Source organism: Lepisma saccharinum, chromosome 13 (assembly GCF_977018435.1).
Source record: "Lepisma saccharinum chromosome 13, izLepSacc3.1, whole genome shotgun sequence".
Lineage (NCBI taxonomy): Eukaryota > Metazoa > Arthropoda > Insecta > Zygentoma > Lepismatidae > Lepisma > Lepisma saccharinum.
The window spans coordinates 34,124,567-34,151,813 of NC_139241.1; the positions used below are offsets into that span (position 1 = coordinate 34,124,567).

Here is a 27,247-nt window from a genome sequence, read left to right on the forward strand (position 1 = left end):
TCGGAGTCCCGGGTTCGAATCCCCGCCTGGGGATGGGTGTTCTTTCCGAGTATCCTTTCATTATCACTCATCCTCATCGTCGCGATTAGCTAACAGTGGCAGAAAAGCGCACGATTCTACATACTTCACGCTTTAGCCTAAAATAGAAACGCTGAAGAAAATAATAATCTTACTATTGAACAATCTACATATCTTCGGCTAGAGTTGTTAAAAGTCCACAAATTAAATTATAAAACATTAATTCAGAATACCCACACACAGCTTGGGCGTAGCCAGAAATTTTTGTAGTGCTCATTTTTAATTGAAAGAGTACATGTAACTGTACGAGATTATTTCATTACGTAACCAGCTGTTTCAGATGGCGGATGTTGCATCTAGTTTGCCAGCAGACGCGCTCTTGTTTCCCAGTGCGCTAACCGCGCTCTGCGGCCAAATTGACCGTGAGACTTACCAGTAGAATATAATTCGAAACTGTTGAACCTATGAGGTAATGTCTTCCTCAAGACACGAGGCCTCCCCGATGGCGCAGTGGTAGCGTCTTCGCCTTGTAATCAAGGGGCAACGGGTTCGATACCCGGTGGAGGCACATAGAGGTTGGGATCTCACTTTGAACTGTAGGTCAAGTCTCCATTAGCCTTACTGTGCATAAAGTGGACTTAAAACACCAACTCAATCCAATCCAATCCTTGAGACACGAAGGTTACCGTTGTAGGATTCATGGAGGAAATGAAAATTTTACGTTGTTGATCAATGAAGTACAGAAAGGGGAAATCGATAATGTTGAAGTATCCTTCCAACGCTATTTACGATGATCATGTTATAATTTTGAAGTTACATCACATTACAACCCAAACCACGTTAATTAGTTTCTCAAGACACGGTTGGGTAGTTACTCTCTCTGAAACTAAGCTAAGATTAACAGCTAAGTAAAAAAAACAGCCTTAAATTGCTGTAACATTGTACTACTGCTTACGCTGAAGGACATACAGTTCATCTGAGTTGTCGAGGATATCGGCGGAAATGCGCATGCGCTGACTGGATTAGTCCAACTGGCAAAATAGGGTTGACAGCTAGTGAAACGCTCTCGCGGTAAGATTTCTGTGAAACTTGTGTACTACCTGACAGAACATTGCCGTGGTGGAAAGAGAGCGATAATAATGAATCGAACACACACAAACGAAATACTGATCCGAAAAACACAACATAGTTTCGTGCAAATTTCTGCCTAACTCACCCATCGCGTTTGAATTAGCCCAATCGAGATAGGCCTGACTGACTGATTGATTGAGTTCATCTTTTAAGTACACTTTATGCACAGCAAGGCTATCTTGACTGGACCTACAGTTCAAAGTGGAATCCGAACCACTATATGCCTCCACCGGGACTCGAACCGATTTTCCTTATAATTCTTCTTAACATTTGTGCCATGACCAAAATGCTATCGTGTAAAGTGAGAAATATTATGGCACTTCAGATGCCATGGCATATTTCATGGCATTTCTCAAAGATAGGATCCGTCCTATTTCCGTAGCATTTTTCGTAGCATAACCAATCAGAAGCGACCTCTAGATCACGAGTGCAGGTGTAATGGCGGCCGCGTCAGATGTAAACAATGTATCACTTCGCATCTTTAAAAGCCGATTAATATTCAACGGAGAGGAATAACGTTTCCTATGAAACGGTATTAGGGACTAATCAATGGCGCTGCTTAATACATGCTTTACAACGTATACAATACACGTATGGAAGAATATTTTTAGTTGTTTCCATTTTGAACACCGTGCATTACAATTGTTGTAACTCGAAGTGCCTCTAGTGCTGTATATATTAGATATACATTGTAATCGCAAAATCTAACCGAAATGTTAGGTGAAATACTTCCATGTAAAGTGCAATCTGCTATAAGATTCTGGAAGCATTTACGTAGCATTTATGCTATCAAAAATATTAAAGGAAATGCTTCCGTTTCAAGTGGCCCTTTTAAATGCTGTCCTTCCCATTTATTAATCATTATTTTAAATTAAAACTATTTTTATTAAACAAAAATGCTAGGAAATCAAGTAACAGTAACAAAAAACTTACTTGGTTGTAAATTGCGTATGCTGTCACTTACGTTTCTTAAACTAAATTGAGGACCAAAAGTGGTAAACGTTGTAAGTGCCAAAAGCGAAAGTGTTGGGAAATCGCATTGTTCCGCACATCAGCCCGTAAGAACGTTCACACTAGTGACCTCTTTACACGCCCTTTGAACTACTTTGTGGGCTACCAGCCACTTTTCACATTTACCACATTATAAAGCATGGAACATTTCACAGTTAAACGTGGAAAACGGTGTTTGAATTCTTGTGGCACTTGCAGCGTTTACCAATTTTAGTCTTCAAGTTGTTTCAACATGGATAAATAAATCGTCACTACACTACTTTCAATAGTAACGAAATATGTGAACTCTCATGTGTATACATATACGAACCGTAATTCCGTTAGGAAATTAAAATACGAACATTTTAAATTCATATTTCGTATATTTTTTACGGTATTTGGAAAATGTATTTATGAAGGAGACAATCTTAGAAACGAAACTTTGTTAACAGTCAATTAAAAAGTTAACATCCAACGATGTCGTAAGTAGTTGCATTATTTGAATTCGGTATACGCACTCGCAGGGATAATGTGTAAATTGATTGATTTTGTTTATTTTATTTTGTTCTTCTGCTACTTTTAGCTAATCGTGAAGGTAGAATGATATAATGAAATTGATAAAGGGACACTCACAAACAACACCCATTCCTAGGTATGGATGTCGGCAAATAGTGGGTATGAAATTGAAATTGAATTAATGATTCAGTGTAGGCAGGTAACCTCGAATACTTTCCACTGCCATGGCACAAATTAGGCCTATACAAGTTAGATAATTGTAATATGGATCTTCTCCAGCACATTATTTGTGTGCCGAATGGTTACATTTCAATTTCCTTTATAAAAGGGCGAAGTTCAGCTTGCGGCTGTTCTACCTAACCCCAATGGATACATAATACATACACATACTGTTAGATATTATGTGAGTTGGCAACTGGCAATATTGTTTAATCTGTATTCTGGGCAATAGCCTGTGCAGTTTTTTGTTTTGTTCTATGCTGTTTTATATTACTGTCATCCCGGGCAGAAAAAGTATGAAGATTGTCATGTTTTTTACTGTGTTGTGTACATATTCTTGAGAATATACTCAAAAGGATATTAGCAGCGAGTCTTTTATTTCATGATCCAACATTTATTGGCGACCGTGACAGGACCTGTCTTTTCTTTCTATGTTGGACCGGAGAAAAAGTAAGTTCAAATATCGGAAAAATGTCAACGGACGTTGATCGTCTCAAGAAATGCCGTGCAGTGACTAGGTCAGCTTTTACACGTGTTTCGGAGAAGATTGCAAATGAGTTAGCGATACAAACTCCGGACAGGAATGTTATTCAAGAAAATATCCAGTTGCTTGAAAATAAGGCAAGTGATCTGCATGCTGCTGACATAACTGTTTTTGATTTGATGTTGGAATCGGGTGCTAGTGAAAATGAGTTAGAGAAAGAACAGTCATTGTCAGATGATTATCAGTGTTTGTTCAACAAGCGACGTATTGAAGTGTCGAACTTTTTGAAGTTGTCGGAAGGAAACTGCTGTCAAGGCGAGTCGTTTTCGGAAGTAAAGAATCGAAGATTCAAGTTACCTAAAATCGAACTGAAGAAGTTTGGAGGGGACTTGAAAGAGTGGTTACATTTTTGGGGACAATTCAAGAAGATCGATGAAGATGATACAATTCCTGCAGAGGACAAGTTCCAGTATTTAATACAAGCGACAATTAAAGGTTCTCGTGCACGCCAGCTTGTGAACAGTTTTCCACCAACAAAAGAAAATTACCCGAAAGTTGTACAGTCCATGAAATCACGTTTTGGTCGCGATGATATGCTCGTGGAAGTGTACGTGCGTGAACTGCTAAAATTGGTGTTACAAAAGGTGTTGAACCGTCAAGAGAAAAATTGTTTGAGCACTTTGTATGACACACTGGAGTCCCAACTTCGAGCATTAGAATCGATGGGTGTTACCAGCGACAAATATGCAGCAATGCTGTTTTCATTGGGGGAGTCCAGTCTCCCAGAGGATTTGATGCGTGTGTGGCAGAGAAGAACATTGTCTGCTGCTGAGGGCAATGAGACAACACCGACCGGAAGAATGCAGTCCTTGATGTCATTCCTCCGAGCTGAAGTGGAAGGAGAAGAACGAATCAACCTTGCAGCAGCTGGGTTTGAATTGCATGGTGCAGCAGTGAAAGTTCGGAAGAAAAGGTGTTCTCCACCACATCAGCCTATTATCCCCAGTGCGACAGATTTGTTGAGTGTCAGTGGTGGTAGGGAGAAAAGTTGTGTGTTCTGTGGTGGTAAGAACAGTTCATATGATTGCTTTAAAGACCAGGAAATGTCTCTCTCTAAAAGACAGGTAAAGGTAAAAAAAAGGTAAAGTGCTCCCCTGTGCTTAGCACCACGCCATGAAGGCGTATAGGGGGTGTGGAGGTAACGCCCCACACTTTCTTGATCCGGTCGTGAGTGGGAGTGATGTGATCAGCATCACGCCCCTAACCGCCTTTACCCCCTAGGGTTTCCCCAGGTACCCATGTTATTCGACGCTGGGTGGGCGCCGAAGCCGCTTCCATCGTTAGAAAAGTTCCCGGATTTGAACCGGCCGGGGATCGAACCCGGGACCTTTAGCATGGTAGTCAGACGCGTTACCGACTGAGCCACCGCGGCCAACCTTCTGAAAGACAGAAGGTTCTAAAAGATAAAATGCATTGTTTTGCATGTTTAAAATTTGGTCATTTTTCGAAGAAGTGCAAGGCCAATTTGAAATGTATTGTTTGCAAGAAAAAGCATGTTGTATTGATGTGTCCTAATATTTCAGACAAAGATAATGATTCTGACCATTATTCTGAAGGCAAAGAATCAAATGCTGAGGTAAACAATACACTGATAAACCAACTTGAAAATCCGCATGTATTCATGCAGACATTGGTAGTAGATTTGAAAGGTAACTACAATAAGAGCAGGAATGTGAGGGTTCTTATTGACACAGGTTCACAAAAATCGTATATATGCAAATCTCTTGTAACAGATATGGGTTATAACTCCATTGGCAAACAAAGTTTGATACATTCGCTATTTGGTGGTAGCATGTCTAGTCCTTGTAATCATAATGTTTATAATGTTAAGGTATGTAGCATTGAGAGAGAATATTCGTGCACATTTGATGCTCTTGATCAAGATACAATATGTGGTGAAATTCCTTATGTAACACCAGGTGTTTGGTTAAATGAGCTGAACAAAAGTCAAATAAGGTTAACAGATACTGGTAAGATGAATGGTCCAGTTGAAATTCTTATTGGTGCGGATGTTTGTGGTAAATTACTGACTGGCCATGTTGTAAAATTAAAGTGTGGTTTAGTGGCTGTAGATACTCAGCTGGGATGGACACTTATGGGTAAAGTTCCAGGTGAAAACAGAAAATCAGATACAGCTTTGTTGGTATCGAATTTATATGTTGGTGAAGCCGTAGCTGATCAGTGGGAACTGGATACCATAGGAATCAAGGACCCCATTGCCAAGAAGTCTGCGGAAGAACACACACTGGCTGTCAAAGAACAATTTTTACAGACACTGACATTCAATGCTGAAGGAAGATATAAAGTACAGTTACCATGGAAGGAAGATTGTTCGCCTCTCCCCACCAATAAAGAACTAGCAGAAAAACGACTTTGGTCAACTACACAGAAGTTGAAACAAGAACATCTGTTGCAGAGTTACGATGAAGCGGTACAAGAATGGTTGTCCGAGGGAGTCATTGAGGTGGTTCCAGAGGATGAAACAGAGAATTTTGGCCATTACTTACCCCATCGACATGTAGTGAAAGAGAGCAGTAACACGACAAAAATTAGACCAGTGTTTGACGCTTCTGCTAAAGTAAAAGGACACCCGTCTTTGAACCAATGTTTAGAACCTGGACCCAACTTGATTGCTCTTATTGCTGATATTTTACTACATTTTCGGAAAGGAAAAAATGGAGTTATAGCAGATATTAAACGAGCTTTTTTACAAATTGCTGTACACCCTAAAGATACAGACTACCTGAGATTTCTCTGGTGGCACGATATTAATACTGGAACAGTTCAAGAATTCAGACATACTCGTGTAGTGTTTGGTGTTACGAGCAGTCCATTTCTGTTGGGTGCTGTTATTGAACATCATTTGGATCATGCATTGCAGAGTTGTCATTTCGGGAAGGAAGACTTAGCTTATACATAAGATACTATTTTAAAATTACGAGGTTCCTTTTATGTGGACAATTGTGCCACCAGTGTAGACAATCACAAAAATCTCCATAAATTTATAAGAGAATCGCGTGCAGTTATGGCTGAAGCAGGTTTTGACCTTAGAGGGTGGGAGTATTCAGTCCCTCAAAGGGTTGATGAGGACATTAGCTCTACTTCAGTGTTAGGACTCAGTTGGAATCCTCAAGCCGATACATTTACAGTTAATTTGGACATTGAAGATGCTGAGCTCAAGACAGTTTCGAAACGTGTGATATTATATGTAGCACACCGTATATTTGATCCTATAGGTTTTACTTGTCCCGTGACTCTTCTACCAAAATTGTTACTTCAGCAGACTTGGGCAGAGCGGCTCGGATGGGATGAGCAAGTTAGTGAAGAAATAAGAACACAGTTTTTAAAGTGGGTACGATAATTACCGATGCTAATAGAGGTAAGGATACCCAGAAGTTTCATGGGCTGGGATTATGAAACCAATGAACTTAACTCTATGAGCATTCACGTGTTCTGTGATGCTAGCAAAGTGGCATATGCATCAGCAGTTTTCATGAGGGTTGACACAAGGAGAGGTGTTAGTGTACAATTGATTGAGGCAAAGGCACGAGTGGCTCCAAAGAATAGTACAATTACTCGGTTAGAATTGCTTGCTGCGATGGTGGGAGCAAGGCTAGCAACCAGGGTTCGAGAACATTTGAATTTAAAAGATAACTCCATTATCTTTTGGACTGATTCTTCTACGGTGCTGGCTTGGATTCGACGAGAAGGAGTTTGGGGAGTATTTGTTGGGAACAGAGTTAAAGAAATTAGAAAACTCTCTGATCCCAGTGCATGGAAAAATGTACCAAGTAAAATGAATCCAGCAGATTTTCCTTCAAGAGGTTGTGATGCAAGGCAGTTGTTGAGATCCTTATGGTGCGAGGGACCTCATTGGTTGAAAGGGGATCCGTGTGAGTGGCCACCGATGGAGTTTCTTATCAAGAAGGAGGAAGTTGACAGAGAGAGAAGGAATGTGCTACCTTCATCAACGATGCTTAGTATGAAAGCTCAAGATGCTGAGTCTAGATGGTATTACAGATATTTCTCTAACTATAACCAAGTGATTAGACTCATTGGATGGATCAAAAGATTTTTGTATAATAGTAGAAATTCGCAGAATCATAGATCTGGAGATCTTGGTGTTCGCGAACTTCAGGAAGCAGAAAATGCAGTATTAAAACTAATACAACAAGAAGCATTCCGAGGAAAGGATGACAAATCCCTTTCCTCTTTGTGCACGTATAAGGGCAAGGACAAGATTATTCGTCCGAAAACTTGCCATGGTGAACTACTTCGTCCTGTACAGAAATTGTATCCATTGGAGGTGACTACAGTGGAGGGTGAAGCAATGAAGAGTTCATTACCTAAGCCACAAACCAAAAAGAAACATCATAAAGACGTTCTCCCTCCCACTGAAACCAAACCTTGTACCACACGTAGTGGGAGAGAGATAAAATTACCTAAGAAACTATTATTGTTTGATATGCCAACTCAGGTGGGCGAATGTTAGATATTATGTGAGTTGGCAACTGGCAATATTGTTTAATCTTTATTCTGGGCAATAGCCTGTGCAGTTTTTTGTTTTGTTCTATGCTGTTTTATATTACTGTCATCCCGGGCAGAAAAAGTATGAAGATTGTCATGTTTTTTACTGTGTTGTGTACATGTTCTTGAGAATATACTCAAAAGGATATTAGCAGAGAGTCTTTTATTTCTCGATCCAAGATATACATACTAAATACATTCTACATACTAAATGTTTGTACAAATAACAAAAAAGAGAAAGAAAGAAACATAGAACACAAAAAGAACAAATACAAAATTGAGAACAAAGATTCATCTACACATTAAAAAAATGGAAAAAAATTGAAAACAAATACACAAAGGATACACAAATTAATTGACACAATTGTGCTTGGTGTGATATACTTAAATCTAATACAAATTAATATCATGTAAAAACATATAAATATTCTTAATATACGAGAAAGGACAAAATATCGTCAAGGGTTGGCAACATGTAAGAGGGAAAGTAAAGAAGCAAAACGAAAATGAAAATACTTGTTTTTAGGAAGTTGGTCCAAAATTATAGCTATTATTCGTGAGAGCTGGAACAAAGATATTGTTCATTTAACAATATATACATTGACAACAACGAATCTATTTCCTTTAAAAGGTTTAAACTATTCGCATACTTTTCCCACCTGAGGCGAGGAGCGGTTGCAGTAAAGATTCGTTTTCTGTTTTCTCGCCGGTTCTATGACAGAGCCCTTTAAGTGGTAAACTTTCGATCTCCCCAACGAAGTTCTTGGTTCAAATCCTTGCATGGGTGTTCCGTGAGTGCCCTTTCATTATCCTCATCGTCGAGATTAGCTAAAAAGTGGTAGAAAAGCGTCGCTATGTAACAAAAATTCGAGTGTTTCTGTCTTGTCTTTTAACCCCCCCCCCCCCTCTTAGTTACCAAGAACATTTTATTGATTAGAAATTGTGAATATTAATGTTCATTCCAATAAAATGGTAATTCTGAAGTTAGTAGCCTGATTTCTTTGGAATTGGTAACCAGATTTCTTTGAAGTTGGCAACCTGATTTCTTATAAGTTGGGAACCTGTTTTCTTATGAGTTCGCAACCTGGTTTCTTATGAGTTGGCAACCTGATTTCTTATGAGTTTGCAATCTGATTTCTTAGAAGATTTCAACCTGTCTGCCTTTAGCATGGCAACGTGACTTCCTTGAAGACACCTAGAATGAACAAAATGTGTGTATCTAACGGTTTTTGGAAGTAACTAGTTACAAGTAACAGTTATTTTTTTAGGAAATGTAATTGTAACAAGTTATTTTTAGAAGCAATTAACTGTAACTGTAGCAGAGTTAGTTTTTTCCGATAGAAGTAATGTTTCAACAGTTATTTTTACAGTTATTTTACGACAGTTAAATTCCTAATTAAAATACATTGATTTCATTCTCTTGTCACTTCCAAAACAAAAATGAGTTATGAAATTCTGTACACAGTAAAACACACCTATAACAACCCTGGTTTGAATCATTATCTCTAAAGATGGTTGGGATTAACCCTCGCTTACCCTACGGGGGAAAGCGGGCTGTCAGGCTCACCACCTCTAGCTTTTGAATGTTTCAACTGTGAACATTTCTATAAAAAATTGAAAATAAATTACGTTGTTCCCTGGGGTATTCCCAATATTTCTGTATTACTGATTCCCAAATCATTCCGGTATCATTATTCTCCCCATTATTTTCCATTGTATTCTATAATTATGTGTCTATGGGTATTTTATGTCTGTAATTATTGCACAAGTCTTTGTTCTTGTATGGTGAGAGACAAAAGAAAGGGTCAGATTTTTTATTTTCATTGTTGATTATGTTATTGATTACTTGTATTATCGGTTGATGTATGTTTATATATTTGCTAATTGAATTGTTTTCTTTGTTTTCTTTTGTGTAAACCATCCTGCCATCTATAATTGGAGATTTACCTTTGTTGAGGGCAGTAAATAAATAAATAAATTACTTTAGTTCATAGAAAACATAAATGTAACGTACATGTGAGGCAAAATTCAGTTAGTGGTCTTATCAGGCATCCCTTTTGAATGCCTGTTACGAGTATTTGTGACACTCCACATCACCTCCAAAATGGCCGGAATCGAGAATGTGTGGAGGAACATGAAACGAATACATCCGCTTAAAGTGCCTTCATTGCATGGATATATTAGGTCTATATACATTACCTTTACCATGCTAGTGACGGTGTACAGTTGGTTAGTAATGATGGTAATTTTTGTAATTATTATAATTATTAACTGCAATTATATAATGAAGAAAGGTAGCAGTGATTCAGTAACAAAATGGTTTCTTGAATTTAGTGATAGCAAAAAGTGTGGGCCTGTGAGCCCCCTTCAGGTAAGTAAGTTTCTCGTACGGCACGGGTAAGCTAGAGCTAATATTTATGCTTTTTTTGCTGGCATCTGGCACAGACAAGTAAAGAAATTGCTATCACTAAGGATTTCAAAGTACAACCACATCTTTGTCTGTGGTTAGGGTTGCCAAATTTCTAAAATAAAAAAAAAAACAGGACAAGGATATAATTAAATATATTTTTATAACATTTAAACATTACAAAATCAATTGCAGTTTAAAACATTGTTAATGCGGAATACTTAACATTTTGACAAAATATAGTAATATTTGAATGAACACTTGGCGTCCTTTAAGACGACCTTTGTTTAGAATAATCACTACTATAAGAACACTTTCTTTTTGGCATGACGAAATAAGAGAAACTTTTTTACTTCACCTAAGCCCTGAATATTATCCACTCCACTCTGATTCCATTGACCAAGAAAAGGAACAAGTGATAGCTGTATTAGAACCAGAACTGTCTTTGCCAGTCGTTAGTCGCTTCTCATTCGACATATCGACAATCGACAATGAGTAGTTCTATGACTTTGTTAATATGAGGATTGAGTGGTAAATGATAATTGGTATCCAATGAGGTTAGTTATAAATTGTTATTCATTTCTTGTTGTATAAAATGATTTTGAAATTTGAATTCGTTTTTTCTTAGCTAAATACGGGGCAAATGGGAGTCCCGAGAACATTTTCTGTGACACCGGGACATTTCTTTAAAAAGGGGACAATCCCTTATATACGGGACGTCTGGTCTGTGGTACAACCATACCCTTGCTGGTACAAAGTTTCCATACAATGCAGTTCCACTTGCCAAATGTTATGAAAAGGCCGTTATCCGTATGGGGGAAGCTCTTGAAGAAAACATAAGATGCATGTTTTAATTTTACTAGGGAAAGGATTTTAAGATGAAAAATTATGGTTGTGTAAGGCAGGCGCGGTTGGCTGTATAGCGCAAATGTGTAGTGAACCCCCAGTAATATACAAAATAAACAATAACTGAGAAGTTCATAAGCGTAGAGTGCCAAATTCTCTTAGTGAGAAGGAGAAACCGCGGGCCAGAGCCACTCAGCTCCCCTCTAGTTCCGTTTCGTGCAAAGCCTCCGCTGAACCTCCGCAAGCCAACTCCTACCATGCTAAAAGCTTTCGACGGCTAGCAGAAGGTCGATGCGTACATATGGCGAAAATACATGCAGTCGGCTACTCCAGGAAGGTCGTCTCGTCAAAACGGACATGCGCAGTTCGTAGGATCACCAGCGAGCTGGAGTCAACCACGCTCTTCTCTCTACGAGTGTTGCACTATGTGTTTCAATTTGAATTCATTTGGCATTCTCTTTGTATTTTTATATTTTACAAGACTTATTAGATTAATGAAGAGGGTGTAATATAAATGTAGAGGTGACCCCAAACGAAAGCTTGAAGTAAAGATGATGGGACAGATAAGATAAATATGATAGAAAACAACTTGCCTACACATTCAGAGTTTTCATCTTTAAGATGGAAACACTTCAGGTGGAAGGAGCCGAAAAGTCAAAAATAGCGCGAGGGCGAGGGGTTGCTTATCGGACAAGACTTAAACAACCTTTTGGTCTTCTTACGTCAGACTAAATGCTTTTGTTGACATGTTAGGCTTTTTAGGTTTAGTTGTCTTAGAATATATACACTCAATTTTCGGGGCTTACCGTGCTTGACCAAAAATGTAATATTTGCTATTTATTCAAGCCTAACCTAACAATGAAGGCATTTCGCACTTACGTCAGAAGACGAACAAAAAGTTGTTTGGGTTTCGTGCGATCAATTATACTCTAGCGCGAGAGGGTGTTCGAAGGGACGCGCGCATTTAACTTTGTTACTTGTCATTGTCTCCATACTTGTTAGTTTGTTTTGAAGTGCATGGCTGGTGATTGAAATATATATGGCATAGTGATACGTTGAGTGAAATGAGGTGGATTGTGTATTGGAAGGAGTGTAGTTGTTACTGTGCGAGAAGTTAACATATTGCATAGAATAGAATCTAATCGCTTTGATTTAGCGATATACTTTCGAATAGTTATATAAGAATTATCTTGTAATCAGGGGGTCTTTTTAACTGTAGGTTCAGGATCCAGTTCCAATAATATAGTCTATTTGACAGTGGTGGGACCAGAAAAGAGTTGGCAAGAGTGGAAGAGGCAAATTTGAGGCGAGAATATTTTCTGAATTCTGAGATACCCCTAAATTCAATACCATACGAAAATCTTAAATTAAAATGATCGCCCCCTACACACACACTCCTTGGTGCTGTCACTGTTATCTGAACATGAAGCAAATTAACTTTGTCAGTAATCTACCGGCCAAAATTTGATAATTTTCCCAGTACTATCTCTACGAACCAAAGCGTGTAGTGTCTCAAAAGGTTTAGATAAGTCCACTTTGCATAATTTTGGTGAACCCCCAGGGAAATTATGCACGAGCAGCGCCTGGTGTAAGGGCAAAAAAGGTCCTGAAAATGTTTTCAAGAAGGTGCAGAAAAGGTGCTGATAAAATATCTTTATTTAATGCTTTTTTTCTGCGCCCTCTGTAGGCTATATAATGCGCGCGGACCTCACAGAGAACTGTGGTTCTGCATAATAGGTTTTGTTGAAGTTTGTATTTTGTCTCAAGGGTTTTGCTACAATATCTTGGGAACTATTGGGGCTGCAATGATTATATTATACCATTTTATAGCTCTCGTTCTGCTCTACAAAATGAGACTATAGGATTTTATGTAGCTGCTCAAGAAGAGTGAAAATAATTAATTTTCCTGTCCACGTTTTTTAACAAAACATGACAGAAAAGGAAGGGAAAATTTGCTGAAGCACCAAAGATGGTGTAAAAATGGGATAAATGTGCTAATCTCACGAATAGGTGCAACAGAGTGTGTTCATTTTAGTTGATTTCATTTTCTAAAATACATATCAGCTATATTTTTGGAAAGGTCCTGCATCTTAAAATCCGTTCCCTACTGAGAGGTTTAGATCAAAGGGCATGGTCTGGAGTCACTAAGACGGCGGTCTTCAACCAGTGACTCCCTGACTTCAATGCAGCAGCCCATTGACGGCCGGAATGAAACAAGAGGATAAATAATAAAAAAATACGCGAACCAAAGAATTGAAGTATGCGAGTCAAAATTCCTTATGTCTGCGAACCACCCTTTTCCAAAATGAAGGATGTGAAATCAAAGTTCACTAATCATCTTCAATATTTGTAAACGAGTAGCCTCATTCAACTTCAAGACAAATGGTGACGTGCTGGCGAAGAAATATCAACCCTGTCCTCTCATTGAAGGAGTAAATGAAACTTCTTGTTTATGACTGGCTAATATGTTTTATTTTATTTTGTTTATTTATTCCATTTTTGTTAATTTTTCTAAACCTCAGTTCAGAACTTTACAATGTTCCTTGTGATGACTACCATTGCTTATTGTTTCATAATAAAAGAATACAGTAAATTTGTATGTATTATCATTGAACAGCATAAACAATGCAATTATGTAATTATCTGTGAAGCTATGCGAACGTGAATGGAACAGTGTGGTCCGTCTGCTGCAGCAGTGATGATATTAAATCCTGCAAATATTCACAATATTATTTCACTGTACTCTTATATATTGTGGTATGCATTAGGGATGGCCAAATCCGGATCCTGGGGGATCCGAAATCCGGATCCGGTTGGTTCATAAGGAATATCCCAGTGCGTAGAGCAACTTTTGCTTTATTTTGAAATCATGTTCATATGTTTTTGATGTGTATGTCACTTTATATCTTAGTGTACATGCTAGGTATTTTTTTTATTATTGCAAAATTAAATTAAAAAAGTAAGATATTGTAGCAAGAACAAAAGGTAAAACTATTTTCCTGCAATTTGTTAGCATTTATGTAAATAATTAAATAAAAATGTTAAATATTGTAAATATACGTTACTTGTATAGGTATGTCACACTAAGTTTATTTGCGCCCGCCACATGCCCTTTCTTTACAGGTCTGTTGCGGACATTAAAACACACCCATGCCCTCGCCGGGACTCGAACCCGAGACCACCCAACACGCTCGGCTACCGAGGCTGGCATCAAACTGTTAGGTTGGCCTCTTAATGTAAATACACACTTTTCAATAAAAATGTTAATTGTTATCCAAAAAACAAATGAGCAGACACAAAAGACATAAAGAGACTTTGAAACATTTTATAAACGTTTTTCATGTTACATTTCATTTGCATGAGGAATAATAGCTGCTTAAACACTGCTATACGAAGACGTAATTTTTATTTTTAAAAAATAGTGGGAGTGAGTCATTCATTTACATATTTCAGTGATCAGAGCCCCCCCCCAATAATTTTGATAAGTTGGCACCCCTGGGCATAGGGCCTCTCTATACACCTGCCAAATTTCATGGAAATCGGAGGGGGACACGGGGGTCAGATTATCCCTACGTCAATTTGTCCTCATCTTGACATTTGAGGCGGTTTTTGCCCCCTAAAACAGTTTGTTAGCCGAAACAAAAAAAACATGTATTTCTTCCTTTGGGCCCCTCTATACACCTTCAAAGTTTCATGGAAATCGGAAGGGGACACAGGGGTCAGATTCTTACTTCAATTTGACCTAATCTTGACATTTGAGTGGATTTTGCCCCATAAAACAGTTTTTAGCTGAAACAAAAAAAAAACACGTATTTCTTCCTTTGGGCCCCTCTATACACCTGCCACGTTTCATGGAAATCGGAGGCGAACACAGGGGTCAGATCCCCACTTCAAAATCGGAGGGGGACACAGGGGTCAAATGTCCACTTAAATTTGTCCTCATCTTGACATTTGAGGGGGGTTGCCCCTTAAACAGTTTTTTAGCCGAAACAAAGAAACACGTATTTCTTCCTTTGGGCCCGTTTATACACACGCCTGCCAAGTTTCATGGAAATCGGAGGGGGACACAGGGGTCAGATCCCCACTTCAATTTGTCCTCATCTTGACATTTGAGTGGGTTTTGCCCTGTAAAACCGTTTTTTATTTATTTATTTATTGATTGATTTAGTTTATTTTACTTCGCGTTTTGTGCCTCTTGGCTAATTTGCGAAGATGGGGATGAGTGATGAAATGATGAAATTGATGAATGGACATTCACAAACAACCAAGCCCGACCGGGATTCGAACCCGGGACCCTTGGCGTCGCAGCGCGATGTGCTAACCACTCGGCCACAGGGTCGGCCAAAACCAAAACCGTTTTTTAGCTGAAACAAAAAAAACCACGTATTTCTTCCTTTAGGCCCCACTATACACCTGCCAAGTTTCATGGAAATCGGAGGGGGACACAGGGGTCAAATGCCCACTTAAATTTGTCCTCATATTGACATTTGAGGGGGGGGGTTGCCCCCTAAAAAGGTTTTTAGCCGAAACAAAAAAAAAACACGTATTTCTTCCTTTGGGCCCGTTTATACACACACCTGCCAAGTATCATTGAAATCGGAGGGGGACACAGGGGTCAGATCCTCACTTAATTTGTCCTCATCTTGACATTTGAGGGGGTTTTGCCCCCTAAAACCGTTTTTTAGCTGAAACATAAAAACACATATTTCTTCCATTTGGCCCCACTATACACCTGCCAAGTTTCATGGAAATTGGAGGGGGACACTTAGATAACCTCCGTTGTTAGTCTTACACACTTTGCAATTATATAACACTGCATATATTATCATGTTTTATTTTAATTTGTAAAACTGTAACTGTAGAACAATTGTATAAATTTTGTATAACATTTGTATCTTGTTATATGTGTTAAAGGTTTCATCCTGGAATGGAATGTCTCACATTTATGTGTGTTTTCATTTCCAATACATTCGAATGAATACATATTTGTTTCAATGGCATTTACAAAATCACCTCTGACATTTTATGTTAAACAAGTAAGATTATTTTTGTGCACGAGTGTGTTAGCCGATCCGTAGCAAAGTATTTTAGGAACAACACTTGAAAAAAATTCTTGTAGGACTAACTAATAAAAATTTCTTTGCAATCGAAGATCATAATACCTTTTAAGGTGTAGTAATATTATATGGGATTGAGATACGAAACTCTAGGATCCGGATCCGGATCCAGAATTTTCGGATCCGGAACTTTTGGATCAGGATCCTGAATTTTTGGATCCGGATCCGGATCCGTTTGGCCATACACATAGGGAATTCTGCCTTTCCCTTCCGCTAGCAGTTAGTTTGGCAACCGCGCAATAGATCTGGCTGCGTATTGGCTGAACTCATGCAGTGGCGCAACCACAGAGGGGGCAAACTAGGATGGAAACTAATTCTAGGGGGGGGGGGCAAACATTGCAGTAGAGCAAGGCTGCCAGAATCTAAGAGTAGCATGACAATATGACACTCAAAATGAAATTAATTTTCATATATATCTTGAATTTTTCTTCCAGACGCCCAAGAGCACCTGCAGAGTGTGTGTGGGGGGAGCATAGAGGGACAAAGTTGCACTCCCACTCTATTTCAAATTTTGTGCAAATAAAAATACGTGTAAAATTTACTTGCTCCCTTCGCTCGCAGTGCCTGCTTCTCTTGCAGTCTCATGAAATTCAGAGCCTTAGCTAAAGGCGGTAGGAGTCGGACCGGAGCACCGAACGATCTAAATTAAAAAAATAAATAAATAAACGAGAGAATGCCATAGCGCCCCGTGAAATTAAATTATTTGCGCGCTATTAAATCAATATTGTATTAAGTTCGCAAAAATTGGATCTATACATTTTCTTGCTCGCTTTTCTCGCATTTTGATTCTTTTCTGTAATACATTATAAATTACTAGAGACAGAAGAAAGACCAAATATTTACCTCAGACTGTTGCTGCTAAACAGTTCTATTTTAAATGCATGAACAATTGCAGGGATGGAGCACACACATGTGAGATACAATTTATATCATTTTTGCGGTTGGTTTGTTGTGAGGTGGATGAATTGATTATGTAATGTATTTTAATTATATATATATATATAAACAACGTACGCAATACGCAATTTATTGTTAACATGTTATATATATATATCATTGTCTTTCAAATACAGTTTGTGTGCTTGTTTTCCATTATTAGCTAATGTGAAATTGAACATGTTGAAAAAATGCCAAGGAAAATATACCAATATTAATAATGGTATTATTATCACTGGCACGTTTATATCCTGCTGATACTTCCCCCCCCCCACCACACACACACACAAATTCGTGGTTGCACCTCATGTTCCTTCTAATAGCATACTCAATATAGGGGGTGACCAGGCCCCTGTCACACCCCGTGCGCACGCCTATGGAAGATATATAACTCAGGAGGGACAATGAGGACGATCCCCTTCGCCAAGATAATTGTTCTAAATATAGACTTCCCATTTAAAATCTCCAGTTTTCATTCATATATCGCCGGTCCCTGTGGCGGAGTGGTAAGCACATCGCGCTACGACGCGGGTTTTAATCCTGGCCTGGGCATGGATGTTTGTGAGTGTCCATTCATCAATTTCATTATATCATCACTCATCTCCATCTTCGCAAATTAAACAAAAGTGGCACAAAATGCGAAGTAAAATAAAGCAAGTCAATCAATCAATCAGTCGTAAATATGTATTTACATATAAATCCGTTCTCTGCGTATGACATTACCCCCGTGAAGTTTGATCCCCCCCGAACGAGTGTGGTAGGATTCACCACTGCAAGGTGTTATCATCACCCGCGTGCTTATCAAACACGATACGGTAGTGCTCGATATGCTTACTAGCGTGAAAACTGATTCACGTCCAGACATTCCAAAGTGTAATGTCACTTATTGTTTCTGCATAAGTTGTGGCAGGCGGTTAGGTAAGCGATATTGCGAATCAGTGAGGCGTAAAGTTACAAAACAAACAGGTCTGCGGTGCGAAGGAATATGAAGACATTAAACAATGAACGTATCCACCTCCCCCTTGCTAAAACCTGTAAGACTAGAACAGCGCCTAATGACAGTTTGCTACCCGATCATTTTCATTATGATTAGCATGAAATAACATGCCGAGTTATTCCGTGGATATTTTGCATTGCAATGACTGTTTTGATTGACAACCATGTTGCCTCGCACGAATTGTGGCGTCTGGAACAATCTATGATGACATGACGGATTACAGACTTTCTCGGGAGAAAATCGAGACGTATAGATCGAAGAAAGAGAACGGGACATGCCCATGGGCGTCCGGAAGGGCGGCGAAAGGGGAAGCCGTGCCTCCCCTGGAAAATGAAAGTATCAAAAATTATATATTTTTCACATATAATTTCGTTTCAGGCACAATAATATGTGTTCATTTTTGCATGAATTTGATAAATTCAAATTTAAGCAATGTTTGTTGAGGGAACAACACTATTATTGGGGGAAATGTGCCTTCTTTGCCCCTCCTGAAAAAAAAACACCTTCCTTGCCCCTCGCTGGAAAAAATCCTGCGGACGTCCATGGATCACGCCTCTCTAAAACTGAAACAAGACCGAGTCTTTCTATGCGAGACACTTAGTCTTGTTCTAGGCCCTTCTATGATATTTGAAAGAAAAATACACAACTCATGCGACTTCTTTAAATATACCAAGCAGATATCCGATGCATGGAAAGGCTGAAATACAGTACGTTTGTTATGTCTCTGGGCCGAGCTAGCACGGAACTGCAGATGGCGCGGCATGCCGGCATTTTCGACCCGTGACGTCATGCTTGATGCACATATCTTTAGCATGCACAAAATTGTTTTTCAATTGTTGATTGATTGATTGTTTTGGTGTTTTAAGTCCACTTTATGCACAGAAAGGCTAATTGAGACTGGACCTAAAGCTTAAAGTGGGATCCGAACCACTATGTGGGTACCCGTGACCCTTTCATTACAAGGCGACGACGCTACCACTGCGCCATCGGGGAGACCCTGTTTTTTAATTGCATAGCTAGTACTAATCTGTGTTATAAGAGTTGTTCGAAGTGATGGCCAACTGCATTCAGACAATTACGGCATCTTTGGATTAAATTTTGATTGACACGCAAGAGTTCCATATTCGTAATTCTTCTAAGTTCTGTTTCTCTTAATCTCCGAGCAAGTTTCCTAACTCTTTCCTTTCTCTGCCGGAAGCTGCAAAGCCAGGGAATTTCTGTGAAAATTACCCACAAACGTCTCGACGTGATGACAGAGGCAAAATCACAAATTTTTGTCTGGGTTGGGGCCAGGATAGACATACCAGTAATAATAATAATAATAATAATAATAATAATAATAATAATAATAATACTATTATTGCGGTGGTGGTGGTAGTAGTATAGTAGTAGTAGTAGTAGTAGTAGTAGTAGTAGTAGTAGTAGTAGTAGTAGTAGTAGTAGTAGTAGTAGTAATAGTAGTAGTAGTATCAAAGACGTTATTACCCTCGTAAATCACGTAAAAAGGGGGTAGAAGTCGGTGCTAAAGCATTTGTGTTGGAACAAATGATTTGAAATGTTTTATCAACACGTTAAATTTCACATTACCTAATAATGGAAAACAAGCACACAAACTGTGTTTTTGAATGGCAGAAAATGCATGATAAATGCATTTCGAATATAATTATTTTCTTACATATAACATGTATAGGGTGAGGCAGTCAAACGGGAAGATTTAAAAAATCACAAAAATAGAGAGAGCAAATACTATGTATTTTTTGAACATGAATGTACTGTACATGAGTTGAAATTACGTACCTGAAAAATGTTCATTTATTGAATATGGTGTCAGTAAGATGACGTTCTTGGTTTTGTACACATTGTCGGAGTCTCAGAGTAAATCAGCCCATCCGAAATTAATCCACACTCTCCATGAAACGCCTCTCCATTCAGAAAAAGAAACAGGGTGATGTGCATAATCATCTCGTGGAATCATCGGCCCCTACTTTTTCGAAAATGAACACGGTAACACGGTGACTGTAAACGCTGGACGTTATGTTGACATGTTGGTAACTTTTTCCTGCCTGCCCTCGGTGACTATGACCCAGATGAAGAAACATTCTTCCAGCAAGAAGGTGCAACTAGCTACACTGCCAGAATGTCTATATGGATGTGCTTATACTCGCATTTCCTGGTCGTCTCATCAGCAGATTCGGCGATATTCCGTGGCCTGCCCGTTCACCCGACTTAGCGGCTTCTGAGGTTTTATCCTTGGGGTTACCTCAAATCCAAAGTATTCAAGGACAACCATCCAAGAACCAGGGATGATTTGAAGGAGCGAATTCGGCAAGAGACCCACAACATTCCGTTGGAAATGCTACGCAATATCATGTGCGAATTTACTCTGAGACTCCGACAATGTGTGCAACACCAAGAACGCCATCTTACTGACAACATACTCAAAAATGAATGAGGTACACTAGTAATTTCCACTCATGTACAGTACATTCATGTTCAAAAAATAACTAATATTTGCTCTCTCTAATTTTTGTGATTTTTTAAAAATCTTCCCGTTTGACTGCCTCACCCTGTATAACTTTGATGTACAACATATGTATATTTTACACATATGCAACATTGAGCGACATACAGCAACATGCATGCTAACCCTAAATTGTTTACGTATTCAAAGTGGGGTGTAAGGGGTGACCTTCCACGTACTACACCCAATTGTCAACCTCACTTCCACGCTGGACTGTTTTCTGCAGACTAACGAGCCTCTGGCGACTGGACCTATGGCCAGTAATATTCCACATTGTCCTGTTTTTTGTCCTTGTTTGTGCTGAGTGCCCCTTTACAGCCTCAGATTTTAACCAAGGTAAGGATATTTTAGTTTTCAGACACGCTTTTATTTTTGTTATGATAAGAGGCTGGACCCCGTATAGTTTGACGGTGCAAAATAGCCTTTGGTGCTGACGCACAATAAAGAAAAAAAGTAATCAAAGTTTCATTACATAATCAATTCATCCACCCCATAGATAAACAAACAGCAAAAATTATGCAAATTGTTTCTCAAATGTGCACGGATCTTTCTCCCCAACCAATTTTCCGTGCATTTAAGGCAAAACCAATTAAGAGAAGTCTTACTTATCTCTCCGATAATTTACAATCCATTACAGGAAGGAACCATATATTGCGAGCGAAGCGAGAAAGAAAATTGTTAGATCATTTTTTTTTTCAAACTGGAAATAATATTGATTTAATAGGGTGCAAATAATTTCACGAAGGGCCATGGCATTCTCTCTTTTACAACTTTCTTTATTTAGATCGTTCGGTCCCCAGTGTCGACTCCCACCGCCCTTAGCTACAGCCTGGACTTATTAAGACTAAGAAAAGCAAACATTGCGACCGAAGCAAGGAAGAATATTTTACGAAATTTATTTTAAAATTTGAAATAAAGGGGGAAAGTTCCCCCTCTGTGCTCGCATGCAGGTGCCCTTGACCGTCAATGTTTGCCCCCCTCTTGCCCCCCTAGAAGTCATATCCGTCGAATGTGAAAGGGCATTGTCCTTCTTCCCCCCTGTACTTGCGCCACTGCATGATGAGGTCCTCACACATAAAAATTATTTCTTCTAACCAACATTTCGGCTGGCATATCAATGGTCTCAAAATCTTATTAAACACGCACAAACACACACACACACACACACACACACACAGATTAGAACTAGTTATGCAATATATTAAATATAATTGTCTGCATGCTAAAGATACGTGCGGTAAAAATAAGCGGGACTTCACGGGTCGAAAATGACGGCATCCGCGCCATGCCGTGCTGTCTGCAGTCATGCGCTTTCTCGGCCCAGAGCAAAAACGGAACGGAAGCATTCTCCAAGACCAATTTTACACTAAAAGCACTTGGACCGTCCAATGAGTCCAAGTCTCGAGTCCAGCTTTACTTTCGCAGAGGACCTAACAATGTAAACATGCATTGTTTGTTTCTCGAAATGAATTGTTTCTGAACCCAATTGATGCATACTAGTGCATCTAATGGAACATCGGTTGATATAATTACCATCTTATGCATTTCTCTATTTATTTGGATACGCCAAAAATACACTATTGGCACTTTATACACATTACAGTGAACATATAATGTCAGTTACAAGTTTTGGGTTCTAAAGAGTTACACCAGAGATTACGAAGCTGTTCACTTTAATGTCGCCATGCCTTCTCCTTTTTCGAAATGAATACTTTTCCAGTTCCGAAACCTTACACATTCACCACCTACTCTGTGAAACAGATATACTAATGTAACCTTCAGAGTTGATGTGCATGATCTTTCAATTTGCTATTTACTGTGACTGATCTTAAATACGTAATGTTTCTTGCAAATTTCTCAGGTGTTGCCATCTAGCGTTCAACGTTTCGGGTGATTTCCCGGCTTGTCAATTTCTGAAAATCTGATGAAATGGAAGAAACAGTGCCACCGGCGACGCCAGTGAGGTGTGAAGGAGTGCTTGCCTGCCAACTCTTAATTTTCCTCCGCGCTCCCTCAGTACCCCTTTTTTCATAAACTCTTTTCAGCCGAAAATACTGACCACCCCACTTTTCGCCACTTTTTCCCCCGCACTATGCTAAACCTTATCTACAAAGGGAAATATACTGTCTTTGCGCCACTCCCCTTAGTTTTGTCTCCTTGACCCCCTGGTTATAGAACCTAATCGCCGCCACTGTTAAAACACCAGTACTAAATGCTATTTAATGAATGTGCACATTTGCTTATACGAGGGTTAAGTCATAAGTCATGGCAACTATTTTTTTTCATCACGAACAGGCGACAACACGAAAAATCTAAGATATACATTTGAAAGTGTATGGAATGATCCTTCGAATGAAGCCACCAGATGAAGTCTGGATTAAGGAGACTCTCGTAGGGAAGAGGCAGAACACAGGACATTGGACAACAGTGTTTTATTATGGCAGGGACAACAAGTACAAGAGACTACACTGTTTAACAACCGTTAAAGTATTCACAAAGGTTATCCACTGTTCGATAGGGCATGGCATGCACACCCAGTGCTTCCCGTAGCACTGTAAGGCATTCCCGTGCATTTTTGCCACAGAGAACTGCTATTTCAACGCACGATCATTGCTCCTGCTTCATGACCTCCATATTCGAACGCTGTCACCCACAGACTGAACTTGGGTGCGTGCTTATTACTCCACCTTTGTTCACATACACGATCTGGTGGCTTCTTTCGAAAGTACATTCCATACACTTTCAAACGTATATCTTAGATTTTTAGTGTTGTCTCCTGTTCGCGAGAAGAAACTAGTTGCCATGACTTATGACTTAACCCACGTAGTTGCCAAATAATTTGTTCTAATTTACAAATTTATTAAATTTTACTTTCTTTTCGTCCAGTTACCAGAAAGCTTAACAAAACGTGTCTTGATAATTAAACTGATAACACTTATAACTTTTGCAGTGTTATGTTAATCTATGACTTGTGAAAACCATATCGCTATTCTGAGCGTAGAATTTTAAGTACTGAAGGAAGACAAATATAATTGTATACTCGTATATAGCAATCCATTAATAATAACTTGAAAGGGAAGCCGCATTTACTTCGCTGTACATCTTGTTGTGGAGGTGAAAGCAAAAAAAAAAAAAAAAAAAATGAAAACAAGTTACTAGTAACCAGGGCCGTACCCAGTGGAGGGACCATGGGGGCCATGCCCCCCTCGATTTTGTAATGTCAAATGATGCTGGTATTGAATTTTGTTTCCTTCAGGAACATACGTATCCTGGAGATTCCAATTGTGAAATGGAAGAAGGAAAACCGTAGCCATAAAGCCTTACTCCAAAATCGACAGACATGGAAAAGTCGACACCTACCATCTATTATACCATCTGTCTGCGATCAACAATAAGGGCTGGCAAGAAACGATTTACACTTCCAACATTATCCTTCCAATATTAAGTTTTCATAAATGTTTGCATATTATTTTTTGAGGGTCTCGCCCGAACTGGGTTCATGTTTTTGATTTCAAATGGGAGGAGGGGGAAGTGTATGGACCGTAGTGCACGCGGAGCCGTCATTTTGTTATATTTCTGTTTCATTTGTGCCAGATTGATGAAATCATTATTAATTTTGCCACCAGAGGTCAATAGAATCGGTTAAGCAATGACGTAATAAGGAAGCCTCGGTGCAACCTCGCAGCCCTTCAGGCAGCGGATTTTGGATTCTGACCCAGAGAGAGGAAGTTGTTTTCCTCAAGGTAGACACTTTGTGAAGGTGTCCGAGGAACCACCATATGGAGGAGAAGGATAAGTACTTTCCGTAATGTTATAAGTTCCTATCTTGCACTCACTCACTCAATTATATTTGGTTCATCATCTTTCTCTTTTGTACTACGTGAACAAGTGACTTGACAGTCAAAAGACAGATTTAGTTCATTATTATTAATTAGTTAAACTAATATCCATCAAACTGGCCCAAGTGATAAGACAATGTATTTCAGCGAGTTTATCATCGGACAATCTTTCTTGATGTAGTCTAATTGTGCTTGCACATTATGTCAATAAACTCGCTTAATTTGGAACAGTGTTGTATCTGTGTTGTATCTGTACATTCGAATAGCATAGCTGCCCCATAGCTAATAAGTAGACCTTTAAGGCAGAAATCTTCCACCGCGCGCTTACTTCAAGGTTCGTATGCATTAAACATGCCAATTTAACGTGCATAACTTGCACATAGAGGTGTCAGATATTAATTTATCTGCAAAGCCAAGGCTGGATTTAACTACAACCATTCCTTTGGTTGGACAACATAACAATGGTGTTTTCCTCGGTGCGAAGAAGCCTTGCTCCAAGAACTAAGTTGGCAACAGTAGTTCGTACCAAACTGACAGTCGCTGAAAGTGCGGAATCCTGTCGTCTGCTCACGGCACATACCGACCCGAAAATGATGGAGATCTTCTTCCCCTTTTCACCTCAATTGCAAAATAAATAAATTAATTTCGAAAAATAAAGGTGATGAAGAATTGGCAAATTGGCAACAGGGTTTGACCACTATTTGTTGGATTTTTGCGATGTCTCTTGATTGGTAGTTCTTTCTAGAGGTGTGTGCATAAATCACTCAGGGGTTTAAAAAAACGGAAATGAACAAAAATCTAGAGATAACGTCTAGCAGACATACATAATTATCGTATTGATGGCCGGTAACAACACTTCTGAAAAACGTCACGCCACTGGCAAGTAAAGAAGCGGCTTGGAGAGACATTGAACCACTCTCCATGACACCCCAACCCCCAACCTCTTGTACAGATTCAACTAATGGATATTATCGCATATTTGTGGCTACCCTCCTAGCAACTCTACTCTTCGCCACTGTCAGGAACTGTGGAATTCTTTTAGTAAGGTACTTCGCTAAAAATGAAAGTAGCCTATACTCTGACAAAGGTGGCCGGATTAGAGAAGAGTTTTGTGTGAATGAGTGTAGTGTAACCCAGGTGTGACTATTTAACTAAGAGCAATGTTCCGACATTTAAGAGTTCAATACTTACCTTTTTTAGCTACGTATAAAGTTCTCCTTCAGAGAAGTTCAATATAATATAAAGGGAAATTTCTATTATCGAAGAGGCAATAATGTAAATACACTTTATGTATTGTGTCATTTCTTTCACCAAAATGAAAAATGAAAATGTGCTGACATCTATGGAAGATAAATACAAGCGCTAGTCGGTCGAGAATAGCTACCTTTTCACTTGAATACTTCTGTCTTGGTTCTTGGTAAAGAATTCTAGAACAGGGGCGTACGCAAGAATAGGCTGAAGGAGCAAAGGCCCCATTTAAGTACATGAGGAAAAATCTATACGAATATAAATAAATTTGAAAATACTATGGAGTAATATTTTGTTGTGAGACAATTATATTTTAAACTGTTGTCAAAAATTATATTTTACTCACCATATCAGAACATAAGGTTTCCAATAATCAAGTGCCTAATTTCATTCGATCTTTCATTTACTAGTGCCTTGTCTTAGCATACATAGACACAGTGGCGGCGATTGGGTTCCAAAACTGGGGGAGCGGTGCCAAAATAGAGCCCAAACAGCACACATCTCCAAGGGACGTCCATAAGATATCCAGGATGTCCAGATCAGATCCATGGATATTGTGGACATCCCATGGACGTCCCATGGATATCCAGCTCTGGACATCCATGAGACGTCCATGGGATATCCCGTCCAGAGAATCTCCCATTTTGGATGTCCATGGTATCTCCCTGGATATTTATGGGATATGTGGTATTACGTCCAAGTGTTATTAAAAATTTGACATAAATGTTTTGATATTCGTTTAAATATTCATTCACAGTATCTAATCTCAAGTTCATTATGTTAGGACTCAAATTCTGTGATGCGGTACTAAATCGTAACTTAAAAAGGAATTGCGTCGTCCGTAGGCACATTGCGTTTTCAACAAGTCACGTATGCGCGACAAGCCAGGCGAACTTTCTTTGCCACGATGCATTATTTGTGCAAGTACAGTTTACTTTCCCTTGGTTTAGCATAGTATGGGGGCAAAAGTGGCAAAACGTGGGGTGAAACTGACCCCTAATCGCCGACACTGCATAGACATGATTTAATCAAGAATCTACGAAGGATAATTATTTTCAATATTATGGGTACTGTTGAACCTCAGCGCAGATATTTCCGTAGTTGGTTGTACAAAGAGTAAAAACACGTGCTAACAGTTAATTAACACTTGTAATGATGCGATCATTACTGGATCCTTTTTTATGTTATAAATTGTGTATGTCTATGTATTCCTGTACATTTGAGTTCTTGGCCGTTGGGGAGCGGTAAGTTTCCAGTAACGGTTTAGGTCAGGCATGTCAAACACGCGGCCCGCGGGCCGCATGCGGCCCTCGATATATTTTTGTGCGGCCCCCTTTGCTATTACCTGTTTTTAAATAGTAGAGCCTTCAGATGTAGTTGCCAAAATATCT

The 27,247-nt window shown here is 39.1% G+C and overlaps 2 protein-coding genes across 2 annotated transcripts; both read left to right on the top strand.

The window, feature by feature from the left end:
* Positions 1–3,345: 3,345 nt before the first annotated feature.
* Positions 3,346–4,998, top strand: LOC145996745 (uncharacterized). The gene is made up of 2 exons (XM_083133273.1): positions 3,346–4,482; positions 4,942–4,998. Exons 1-2 carry the CDS (start codon positions 3,346–3,348, stop codon positions 4,996–4,998), a joined length of 1,194 nt encoding a protein of 397 aa, XP_082989399.1.
* A 395-nt stretch (positions 4,999–5,393) lies between these two features.
* On the top strand, positions 5,394–6,338 carry LOC145996746 (uncharacterized). The gene has a single exon (XM_083133274.1). The coding sequence runs from the start codon at positions 5,394–5,396 to the stop codon at positions 6,336–6,338; it is 945 nt and encodes a 314-aa protein (XP_082989400.1).
* Positions 6,339–27,247: the final 20,909 nt, after the last annotated feature.